The sequence below is a fragment of the Sorex fumeus genome, unplaced genomic scaffold (genome assembly GCF_029834395.1).
Source record: "Sorex fumeus unplaced genomic scaffold, SorFum_2.1 ptg000051l, whole genome shotgun sequence".
NCBI lineage: Eukaryota > Metazoa > Chordata > Mammalia > Eulipotyphla > Soricidae > Sorex > Sorex fumeus.
The window spans coordinates 14,715,260-14,727,655 of NW_026606108.1; the positions used below are offsets into that span (position 1 = coordinate 14,715,260).

The 12,396-nt window shown below is 44.0% G+C and overlaps 1 protein-coding gene across 3 annotated transcripts in view; it reads left to right on the forward strand.

Annotated features, from left to right (window-relative positions):
• Nucleotides 1-12,396, forward strand: part of PPP2R2B (protein phosphatase 2 regulatory subunit Bbeta) — a 487,952-nt gene that overhangs the window by 167,221 nt on the left and 308,335 nt on the right. The window contains exons 1-2 of one of the 3 annotated variants that reach the window (XM_056124488.1): nt 11,593-11,631; nt 12,093-12,286. The exons of 1 other annotated variant lie outside the window; for it this stretch is intronic. In XM_056124488.1, coding sequence (XP_055980463.1) covers nt 12,217-12,286 — 70 coding nt within the window. In that variant the 5' untranslated portion in view covers nt 11,593-11,631; nt 12,093-12,216. Of the gene's footprint in view, nt 1-11,592; nt 11,632-12,092; nt 12,287-12,396 lie in introns of those variants that run through there. One more of the 3 variants, XM_056124486.1, reaches the window with a different exon arrangement.

The window sequence follows — 12,396 nt, forward strand, 5'->3', positions numbered from 1 at the left end:
ACTTCTCCTAGAAATAGAACGGTAAAACTTTCCTGAGTTGCGAAGTGCTTTAAGAAATCTTCTTCTATATCTCTGCTGTGGCCACCAAACGCAGGTCATTTGTAAGCCCAAGAAAGGTAGCTTTGAGAGATGGTGCAAATAGAAAATGCATGCCTATTTTTAAAAACTTAAAAAGAGTAAATACATGTTTATTATATTTAAATTATATCATTCTGTATATTGAGTTAAATAAAATATTTTTCAAAAATTAAATGCTAAAATACATTTTAGCATGTTTATTTTTCACATTTTTGTTTACTTGTTTTTAAGTTGTAGCAACTTGAAAAATCTGCAGTTACAAATGAGTCTTGGATTATATTAATATTGAATTGGACAGACTTGTTTTGTGTGTTCAATAGTACCGTCATTAAATTTCAATTTTTTTTTTAATTTATTTATTGAATCACTGTGGGAAAGGTTACAAAGCTTTCAGGTTTATGTCTCAGTCATGCAAATATCAAACACATTTCCCTTTACCAATACTTATTTTTTCCCATGAAGAACCCCAATAAAACCCCACCCCCCACCCCTCCCCGTCCCTGTGAGGCAGATGAATTCTAGTTAACACTCTATCCGCTTTGATTAGATTGTTTCAATAAAAGATTCGCCACTATTATTTAGAGTTTACCCCCCCCCAAATCAGACATGCTGAAAAAGCATTGTGAAGTGATTAAATTTCAATTTTCTAGTGTGAAGAAAATCTTTAAAATCTTTTCAAACAAGTTTTTATCACAAAAATTATCTCCTGATATTAAAATAACCAAATTTTTTTAGAAAAATATGTTGTGTTTGAACTTTGCTTGGGACAAAACTGTAAACAAAATTTCATATCATAGATAATCATTTTGAAGTATATTTATTCATTTTGGATTATACACATTCCTATTTCTTTTTTTTTATTGTTACTTGTTTATTTTTGGACCACACCCAGCAATGCTCAGATCTTGGATCTGCACTTAGAAATTTCTCCTGGTGGTACTCAGAGGACTATATGGGATGTAAAGGAATGAACTGGGTCATCTGCATGCAAGGCAAATACCATACCCACTGTACTATTGCTCCAGCCCCTGAATTGTACATATTCTTAAAAAGTGGGAATAGAGTATTTTATAATTTAAAAAATAGCATGAAGATCTATCATTGTCACTAGACACCTTTAAACTTTTACTGCATTAATCCACCCCTAGAAGTTATAGTATCTTAAGATAACAGTGACTTTTAATATTTTCTAACAGTCATATTGAGACATCATATGGTAAAAATATGTCCATTTAAAAAATACAATTCAGTAAGTTTTAGTAGAGAGCTAGGCATCATTCGCCCTTACATAGGTTTTAGAACACTTTTTATACCCTCAGAAAGAAATCCTGTATTCATTAATAGTTATACTCCTTCCTCCCAATTCCTATTCTAGGCAACCACTAAACTACTTCCTATCTCTAAAGATTAGCCCATTCTGAGAATTTATCATCAATGCATTTATATAATATGTGGTCCTTGGGAATTGACTTGTTTTAATTAATATTAAAGTTAAGTCATGTTGTACCATATAAAAGTACTTCATTACTTTTTATAGCTAAATAAGTTCATTGAAGAGTAAAATAAAATGTTTGATTTTAGAATTAATGGGCATTTGTATTGTTTCTGTTTGGGGTTTATGTTGACTAAAAATGCTATGGATACTTGTGTACAGCTTTTGTCTGATTGTGTGTTTTCAGTTCTCTTGGGCATATATCAACAAGTGAAATCTCTGGATCATATGGTAAGTCAATTTAACATTTTAAGCAACTGCCAAACTATTTGTAGCTGCACATTATACACTCCCACAGACAGTGTACGTTGGTTCCTATTTAGCCACATCCTCGCCAACACAATAGTAGTGATTTTCAATGAAGAGAGTATTCATTCCTGAAAGGTTGAAAACAGAATCTAGTTGTGGGCAGGGTGGAGTGGGGTAGGGGCTTGAGAATGGACTTTCAGCTGTTGTAGTGACCTCAGCCCAGGGAGAGAGGGGAGGGAATGGGAGAGAGCCACACTTCTATTTATTTGAGTTTGATCATGATGCTTATCTCTATTAGATTCAGTAAAATGGAATTAATAGCAGTAGTTCTTTAATTGGTCTGTCAGAATTAAATAAAATCATGCTACTTTGCAAGAGTTCATGCCCTTTGCATAGTTGCTATGTAAACATATGTTCAATAACAATAGCTATTAGTACTCTATCAATGACTCAAAATCTCCCCATTCTATGACTATACAATAATTTCCCTAATTAAGGCTGTTGTTGTACTGGGTGTTTTGCCAGAAATAATATAGAATGATAATATAAGAATAATAATAAATACAGAAATAGCTGTATTGCTAAATTTTTCCATGTCCATGACAAAGGACCTCAAGATAAATTCTGCTTTATTGGAGCACTGTCATCTGGTACATTTTATTTTTTAATTTTTATTTACTTATTTTTTGCTTTTGGGGTCACACCTAGCGATGCTCAGGGGTTACTCCTGGCTCTGTACTCAGGAATTACTCCTGGCGGTGCTCAGGGGACCATATGGGATGCTGGGAATCGAACCTGGGTTGGCCAGGTGCAAGGCAAATGCCCTACCCGCTATGCTATTGCTCCAGCCCCTATTTTTTTTATTTTTGGTTTTGGGGCCATACCCAGTGGTGTTCAGGGCTTACTCCTAGCTCCGTGTTCAGGGATCACTCCTGGTGGAGCTCAGGGGACCATATGGTGTATGGGGATTCAACCCAGGCCAGTCTCATGCTAGGCAAATGATTTACCCTATGTATATTCTCTCCAGCCCCTATCTGGAGCATTTTAAAGACATTTGACATATTTTTCAATATATAATCCTTTGTGTATTATACTAAACTCGTACCTCGAGAAATGTAGATGGGTATTAGACAAATACCTTTTGAATGTTACCAAGACTAGTTTTGTAAATCACTGTATCACTGTGTCACTGTCATCCCGTTGATCGTCAAATTACTCGAGCAGGCACCAGTAACGTCTCTATTCCCCCCCCAACCCTGAGATTTTAGCAGCCTCTTCTTACTTGTCTTTTCCCAATGATTGGAGGCTCTTTCAGGGTCAGAGGAATGAGATCTACTATCATTACTGTATTTGGCATATCAAATATGCCACAGGGTGTTGCCAGTCTCTGCCTGTGCGGGCGGGATACTCTTGGTAGCTTGCAGGGCTCTCTGAGAGGCATATATTTACATATTTCTCTGTATGATTTGTTGCCTATGGTCTGAACCCCATAAAATATGGTGTAGTAATTGTGGGAAATGGGTAGGAAGTATCTTATAATGTGTTGCGTATGGTCTGAAAAGTTGTGTAGTGGAGGTCAACTGCCTGGGCTGGGTCCCTTGGGGTAAGGAAAGCCCTCACCTGCCTCACAGCCTGGCGCAAAGTCCGGTGGCATAGATCTGGGAGCCTCGTTCTATACTCCCATCTGGGAGAAGCATCCGTGAGTTCTGGACGGTGGCCGATGAGGTGATTATCTGGTGCCACGAGGGTGAGGCTTGTGTGATCCCTCAGTCACCAGGGACTTTTTTGTAAATACTACTTTATTATTTTTTAATTTAGATTTTTCTTAGTGAAACACCATGAGATGCAGATGTAGATTTACAAATTTTTGTGCTTGGGTTTTAGTTATACATTGATTGAATACCCACCCCTCCACCAGTGCCCATTCTCCACCACCACTGATCCGAGTGTCCCTCCCACTCCCCTTCCCCACCATCCCACACTGCCTTTGTGGCAGGGCATTCCCCCTTGTTCTCTCTCTCATTTTGGGTGCTGTGGTTTGCAAAAGAGGCATTGAGTGGCAATCATGTTCAGTCTAGAGTCTACTCTCAGCACGGATTTCCCATCCTGGAAGCATCCTCCCAACACCCTTTATTTGGTCCTAGCTTCTCTATCTGAGCTGCCTTTTCCCCCAACGTGTGCGGCAGGTCTCCAAGCCATGAAGTAAACCTCCCGGTACTTAAAACCCAGTACTCTGCTATTCTTGGATGTTAGTCCTTTATTTTGTTACTTTAAATTCCCCAGATAAATGCAGTCTTTCTATGTCTGTCCCTCTCTTTCTGACTCATTTCACTTAGCATGATACTTTCCAGGTAGTGCCACTTGTATATAAATTTCATGATTTCATCTTTGCTAACAGCTACATGGTACTCCATTGTGTAAAGAAACTGTACCAAAGTTTCTTTAACCACTCATTTGTTCTTGGGCATTCAAGTTTTTTTCAGATTCTAGCTATTGTGAACAGTGATGCAATGGACAAACAAGTGCAGACGTCACTTCAACTATACTTTTTTGCCTCTCTGGGACATATTCCCAAGAGTGGTATTGCTGGGTCACATGGGAGCTCAATTTATAATTTTTTGAGAATCATCATACTGTTTTCCAAAAGGGCTGAACCAGTCTGCATTCCCACCAACAATGGAGGAGGGTCCCTTTCTCCCCACATCCGCCCCAACACCGGTTGCTTTTGTTCTTTTGGATGTGGTCCGGAAAGCATCCTGGAGCGTGGCGGTGGCTGGGTAGTGGAGGTAGTTGAGGTAGTGGAGGTCTGCCAGTGAGGTATTTATCAGGTACCAGTAGGGGTAGGGTGGGTCTTCTGTGCGCAATCCAATCCCTGGGTCTCTGGTGGTTGGTGGAAGCAGAAAGGGCAGGGTAGGGTGGGGCTCCTGGTTTTAATCCCTTCATTACCTGTGGTTGGTGGAAGGAAGCAGAGGATCTCTGTCCCCGGGTCCATTGAGCCTGGAGTCCAAGGTCTCAGAGTTCCTCTTATCTTGTTCTGTGGGGCTTCAGTCGTGCATGAGTCTCGGCCTGAGCGTTTGGAAAGCATCCTGGAGCGTGGCGGCAGCTAGATAGTGGAGGTAGTGGAGATCAAGTCAAGTGATCAAGTGATCCCTCCACCAGTATACATTTCCCAGCACCAGTGTCCCCAGATTCCCTCCCATCCCCCCTCCCCTCATCTCCCATCCCTTGCTTGCCTCCGTGGCAAGCTCTTTTCTTCTCCGTCTCTGCCTCTGTCTCTGTCTCTGAATCTCTCTCTGTCTCTGACTCTGTCTCTCTATCTCTGTCTCTCTCCTTTTGGGCATTGTGGTTTGGAATATTGATGCTGAAAGGTTATCAGGAATATCTCTTACCTACTTTAAATCCTCAGATCTTGTCCAGTGGGATCATTCCCAGCTACTATTGTCTCTATCTTACCTACCCCAGCCCCACAGACACTTGTGCTTAATTCCAACCATTGACCAGTCGTCCTAACCCCTATTTTCCCTGGTCATGGATATTATTCTTCTACTATATATATTTTTAAATGCAATGAATATTTTTGATACATTTAGGAAAATCAGGGATGAAAGAAAGGTGCCAAGCAGCTCTGCTACGGAGCAGTAAGGAGCATATTCCATGGGATTTCAGCTCTAGGAGCCTTTCAGGGGCACCTGCTCTCAGATCTCCCATGGCAGTTTCCTGACCAACCTGGAAGAATGGAACAAAGGCATCAGGTTTCCTAATGAATATAGGACGGCATCAGGGTAAAGGGAAGCTTTTAAGAGTTATTTAAAGTCATGGTCAGAGTTGGGTTGGCTGGTAGAATTATCTGGAATTTGATACAGCTTGAGAAACTTAGTGTTGACATATCTGAAAGATTTGAACAAATAAGAGGGATGAATGGAAATCAGTGAATTTCTACTGGTATACTGATGAATGTTTCACAACAGGCTCTCAGAAATAGGATTTTTATTTGCGTGCTATAATATCACACACCATGGAAGATTTCCGATTTTAAGCGACTAGCATGCTGTTCCTCAAAGCAGAGCTGGAAAGAGGTGTGTGCCATCTGTGCAGAGTCTCAATAACCAGCACACACACACATTGTGCTTTCATAAGTAGCTCTACTCGAATTATCGAGGGAATGTTTGACTGAGGAAAATCCACAAGGAGTCTGAGTCGAGGGACTGGAGAGATAAGTGCAATGTTGTGGAGCACATGCCTAGCATGTAGGAGATTCTTCATCCATCCCATGGTCTTCTAGCATTAACAAGGGTCACTCCTGAGGGTGGCACTGCCATTCTGATCACTAACCCATCTGGCCAGCACCAAATAGAACGATGTGGGAGAAAACCCACCACCAGACCCCCTGAAGGTGGTCACTGTTAAAAAAAAAAAAGACATCCTGCAGTTAACACATTTTGAATACAGCGTTTCATTTTCTTCCCTTGTATGTCCTGTTCAAGGATCACTCTGAGGTATGACATGCTATAATATGCACAAAAAGAAATTGCAAATCTTGCTAGCAATTCAAGGGGTCAGAGCTCATCCTCTGGGCAGTCAGAACATAAACCACATCAGAGAGATCACTGTGATTGACTCCTAGAGGTTTTTCATGATTCCTCACTAAAGAAACAGGATGAGGTCTCCAGACTCATAAGATGGAAATCTAGAGAGGCCAACCTGAATACTTCACAACTGTGCAGAAGTTTGTAGTTTATAAAATACCTTTTGCACAATAGCAAATTTTCATCTATCTAATTTCTTAAGGCAAACTTGATAGGGGTGACATTCAGACTTCTGGGACACTTTAATGCATGTGAATTGACTTGGAGAGTATCTCTTGAATTCTCTGCAGATAGAGACTCCAAAGGAGCACTGCTAAGAGGGAGACCCAATATTTCATTTCAGTGAGAACTGGCTAGGGACCCAAGTTGTACTCACCACTACCCTAAAGTTGTCCCTGAAGCCACTCAGTGAGGCTTCAAAATAGCTCAGATGATTTTTGTCTCATTTTACAAACACAGATGCTCAGAGATGTTAAATTGCTTCAAAGGTCAAGAAATTCACTAATGACCTTTGACACATTTTCTGGAACACAAACCAGGACTGTCTGACACCTAAGCTTATATTAAGTATCTCCAGACTGACTTAGGTCAAAGGTTTTCATAAAATTGCTGATATTATGTGCTAATTGGACAGAATGACTAAAAGGTTTCAATGTACACAGCACTAACCTAACCCGGATGAGGGTCGTCCAGAGTGTTGGCAGCAGGGGGATCTTGGCCAGGGTAATGATAATGAAAAAGAATGTGTCCACAAGCTGTCATGCTGAATTGTGTAACTTAAGAGGGTGACATATTTGTATTTGGCCCTTTCTGTGTACAACACGGGCCTGGGAAAGATCAGCGTACCAGAGTTTCTCCTGTTGAGACTTTTGAAGCCTGGAGCCTCATTTACATAAACTGTAAATTAGATACCAAGTTTCATGATGACAGAGACTGACTATATAACTAATGCTAGGGTGTTTCTGAGTCTCCATCTTCACCCATGACTGATATACTAGGTGTTCAAATATTGCTCAGTATTAACGGTGATAATCATAGTAAATGCTCTACACATAATAACAATATATTCTTCCCAAGCATTAGTTCATGTACTACAATAATTCCATTTAATAGACACTGTTTTCTCTAATTTATCGACTTGAAAAATCTGTGGCTTAGGAAGATCTTGTAACTTGCTCAAGGACACAATCATAAGTGTAGAAAATCACTCTGCCTAAGCACTTAACATTCTGCCTTAGTCTGTCGATTTAGAGTGCATTTGTTGTATTTCTAAGAAGCTCCTATTATTGAAATAAGATCATAGCAATTCATTTTGTAAAGGAAGGATAATAGTTTCATATATATCACCAGTACCTGGAATAATTCTTGGCACATGTTAGGTGAATGCAGATAGGAGTGGTACAGTGACTCCTGAAATAGGAGCTATAGACTAGATAATTACTAGCTCACAAGAGATTTTTTTTATTATTGGAAGTTTGAGGTGATGACTTTCATAAAGGTGGAGCTGAGAAATCTAAAAAATCCCAAATCAATATGTATATCACAAGTTTATACCCTCGAGGTAAGGTAAAGGCCCTCCCGTTGATCGTCGATTTGCTCGAGCGGGCCCAGTAACGTCTCCATTGGAGACTTTGTTGTTACTGTGTCTGGCATATCGAATACTCTCAGTAGCTTGCCGGGCTCTCCGAGAGGGGCGGAGGAATCGAACTCGGGTCGGCCATGTTGGCCGCTTGTAAGGCGAGCGCCCTACCCGCTGTGCTTAGTTGCAAATAGCTGAGAGAACTGAAATCAGCCTATATGTCTATAACAGACGACAGGAGAAAGAAGATATGGTCTATATCACAAGGAATAATCCACAGCTTTTATTTAAATAAAGATGAAATTTTTCCATTCACAACAACCTGATGAACCCAGTAGGTTCATTTGAGGAAGATAAGGAAACAAAACAAACTCCCAGACTGAAACAAAACAAAATCCTAGATTATTAGAACAAATTAATGGTTACAGAAAGGAAGGGGGAAAGGAAGTGGGTAAACTGGATAAAATGGGTTAATTGTCTGATGAAGACTAGATATTTGTGGCAGCAATGTTGTTTACCAGATGTTGATTTATGGTGGTATAAATCTAAAATCTTAGATACAAACAAAGGTTATTTCATGAGAATTGTTAGTCTAGATTTTAAAACCTAAAAATCATAACAAAGTTAGCCATGTATTCAGGAAGTATTTTTCACCATTCAATAAATAATGTTACATCTACTAAATGCCGGGCACTTATTATTGGAGATAAAATGGGAGTGATTAGCTTTAATAAGTAAACAACGATTACAAAATAAAATGTGCCATAAAGAAGACCAAAAAAATTTTTAAGAGACAGAAAATGCTTATAAGAAGGGGCTCTAGACCACAACACCCAAAAGGAGAGAGAGAACAAAAGAGAATGCCCTACCACAGAGGCAGGGTGGGATGGGGGGATGGGTGTGGGGGGGATACTGGGATCCATGGTGGTGGAAAATGGGCTCTGGTGGAGGGATGGGTATTTGATCATTGTATAATCGAAACCCAAGCACAAAAATTTGTAAATCTACAACTGTACCTCATGGTGTTTCACTAATAAAAATTTTTAAAGAAAAAAGAAGGGGCTCTGGTGTGGTCAAAGTTGCCTCAATGAAGTAGAAACACTTCAACTGAGATGCTGAAGAATGCCCAGAACCTGAGGAGGCACCTAGAGGGAACACATGCACAATATAGCTTTGGGAGGAGCTTGATCTCATAGAAGAAAGGAAAGCAGCTGAAGTGTGTCCTCTGAGAAATGGTATGTGTCTCCTCACACCACTACAGGATTGCACAAGGCTTCATTCACTCCCCTAACAGCAACTGTGTTGAGGCGCAAAGCCAACAGTTTTATTTGTCTTGTTTGGGGCTTGGAGGGACAAGTTTCAGCTGCTTGATAGTACAGAAGATTGGTCCTGAGAACCAAATTCTGAAATCTGCTTGATCCATGGATTCATTTGCCTTCTCAGAACTTGTGTCTTAGGGGAAGAAATGCCTTTGTGGTTGAATAAGTACAAGAGGAATTTTTTCAGGAAACCCTAGAGGGAAATGTTATTTCTCTCAGAGACTACATCTAAGAAGAGTCATTTCTCCCATTGGTCAGAGTGGAAAAGTCATACTCAACCTGGCCAACCTGGATGGTCCTACCTCATTCATCATACAGCTCTGTTCCAACCTAGCCTATGTTTTAGGAAGATATCAGGGAGAATTTCTCAAATGCTCTGTGACAAACTTTTGTTGCAACTTAAGTTATTTCAATTAAAGGAAGGATTTCTTCACCCAGGAAGGAAGGAAATCAACTTTCTTCTGCCTCCCCATTCCAGTCTCTCAGAGAATCTGGACTGAGGAACTCCAGGTGAGCTTGCCATTGGAGAACTGGTGATGGATACACCTCATGCAATGGAAGAGACAGCCACATTGTTTGGAGCTGACATGGATTCAATCAACTTACACCTGTCTTCATCTGTTACTGGAATGTCTCATGTGAATTTGGAGCAAAAAAAGTCTAACAAGTGTGTAAGACAACAACCAGATGACAATAAAATGAAACCTGGTGTTAGCCAAAGCACCGACTCTTAGACCAAGACTGTTCTTACCCTTTTCCCAGAGATATGTGGTTGCCGTCTGGGGTTAACATAAGACAATTCTGTCTCCCACCTGCCAAAAGCATCTACTCTGTGTGCAAATCTAATGGCAGTTCCCAGCCTCCATTAAGAACTTGTTTCCCCATTTTTTGGAACTTCAAATACTTTCTAAATTGTGTTAGCCCAAGCATTGTATGTATATAATTAACTCACAGGTCCCTCTGGGCTCATCTAGCTAAACTTGTGGAGCTTAACTGAGCAAGACGTTTGCTGATGTCTCTCCCTGCAATGACACCCACTGAAATTAATACCTTCTACCACAGGAAACCAGGGAAATTTTCTCCGCAAATAGACTTTCTAAGTGATTTGAGTTGCTTCATAAAAGAATGTGGTTGTTTCATAACAATGATGATCTAATTTCCCGTCAAATACGAAATTTGCCATTTGGGGACACCTTGAGGAAGGGGTGTTAGAGAATTATGTATTTTTCTATGACAAGTGACAAGTAGTAAAACCAGCATCGTTGGGGGAGGAAGGGGTATTAACTGGGTCTTTGAAGTTCCCCTAGGGTAAAGTGGTTCTCTGTAAGCTTAGAGTTTGTGGATTTTTCGCATCTTTGGAGCAAATACAAGGCTCCCTGCATTGCCAAACAGCGCTCATAAGCCAAACCTTTGTGGGGAGTATGGCGGGGGAGGGGACTGCTGTACATTTTGTGTGTGTGTGTGTGTGTGTGTGTGTGTGTGTGTGTGTGTGTGTGTGGCGGGGGAGTGCTGTACATTTGCCCAAAGCCAATTTCAAAGGGCTAAGTAGGACGGAATTTTGTTCCCATCGGTTCTGGAGTGATAACTTGCCCCCTTGATTCTGCTGTGTAGACAAAGCAGGCTCTGGTTAGATGTTTGGCATGGATAAGTCAGATGGGCTGTTGGACAAATCCTCGGACAAGCCCCCTGCTCCCTATTCACAGAACTGAGGACTTGATTGGGTTCTGCCCATCCCATCTCTCCACGCTCTCCTTCCTGAGGCTTCATCGCAGGCCTCGCGCTCCAACTTCATCAAGGCACCCCAAGCCTCCTAAGAAAAGGGTGAGCAAAAGTGACCTGGATTCCCTGCCTCCTTCTTAAACTTGGAAGCCACGGGAACCTGTACTCGCACTTCCGAAGCGCAGGCGTCGGCAAAGCAGTTCGGGGTTCTGGGTGCCAGCGTGACCCCCCTTACGGCGTGGCACGGGAAGGGGTGGGGTTGCAAGAGCACGTCGACGCTTCTCGAGTGAACTTGCGGCGAGCTGCCGGCAGCCCAGGTGCCTTGGGGCTGCCGCGTGCGTGCGCCCCACTGCAGCACGGAGCAGCCGCAGCCGCGGCCTCGGCCACCACCGCTGCCGGGAAGAGTCCCGGGGTTGCTGACGCGGTTGGGAGGAGCCTCGCCTTTAATGCACCAGCCGCCTTCAGCCTCCTGCAGCAGCGGCGGCAGCGGCAGCGGCGGCGGCGGCGGCGGCGGCAGCAACAGCAGCAGCACCAGCGGCAGCGGCAGCAGTAGCAGCAGCAACAGCCCCAAGCCGCCGCCGCCGCGAGTGCGCCCGTGTGGCAGTGAGGGTGAGTGCGCTGGCGCCGGCAGCGGCGCCCTGCCCAGCTCCCCGCCCGCTGCCCTCGCCCCCGCCCGCGCCAGCCGCCCTCCCGAGGGCTCGACTCCCTCCTCCGGGCCAGCCCTGCCGGAATCCTCCCGCTGCCAGCTCGCCTCTGGAGCTCCGGGTCCAGAAAGGCACCATTTTGTCGCGGCTGCCCGCTCTGCCAGGAGGGGGGCGCGGAGGGAGCCGGTGGGCCCCGGGCAGCGGCTGCCGGCGAGCGGGACCTGTTGGGCATCGCCCCGAGCCCCGCGGGCGGGCGGGCAGACCCCTCGGGGCGCGGCGCGGCATCCTCGCGGGCAGCCGGGGAGCGAGCGCGCCGCGCACGAGCCGCCGCCGCCAGCAGCCTCCCTCGCCCAGCAGGTGACAGCTCCCGTGCCGGGGGGGTTTATTTTGTATTTTTCTCTCTCCGCCTCCCCGTCTCCTCCCCAGGCTCGGACCATGGTGCAGTCCCACTGGCTCCCCTGCCCCCCTCTCCCGTGAGACTGGCTGCGGGGAGGGATCATGGATACTAGTCTGCCGGCTTCTGGTTCCCACGCAAGTAAGCCTGCTGTCAATGGAGGAGGACATTGATACCCGCAAAATCAACAACAGTTTCCTGCGCGACCACAGCTATGCGACCGAAGGTAACGCCAGCCTCGCCGCATTCCGCCGCCGGGGGCCCCCCGCGCGAGTTGCCCAGGGCCGCTCCGGGGCGGGCGGCCGCGGGGCGCGGGGCTGGGCCGGGGGCTCGGCT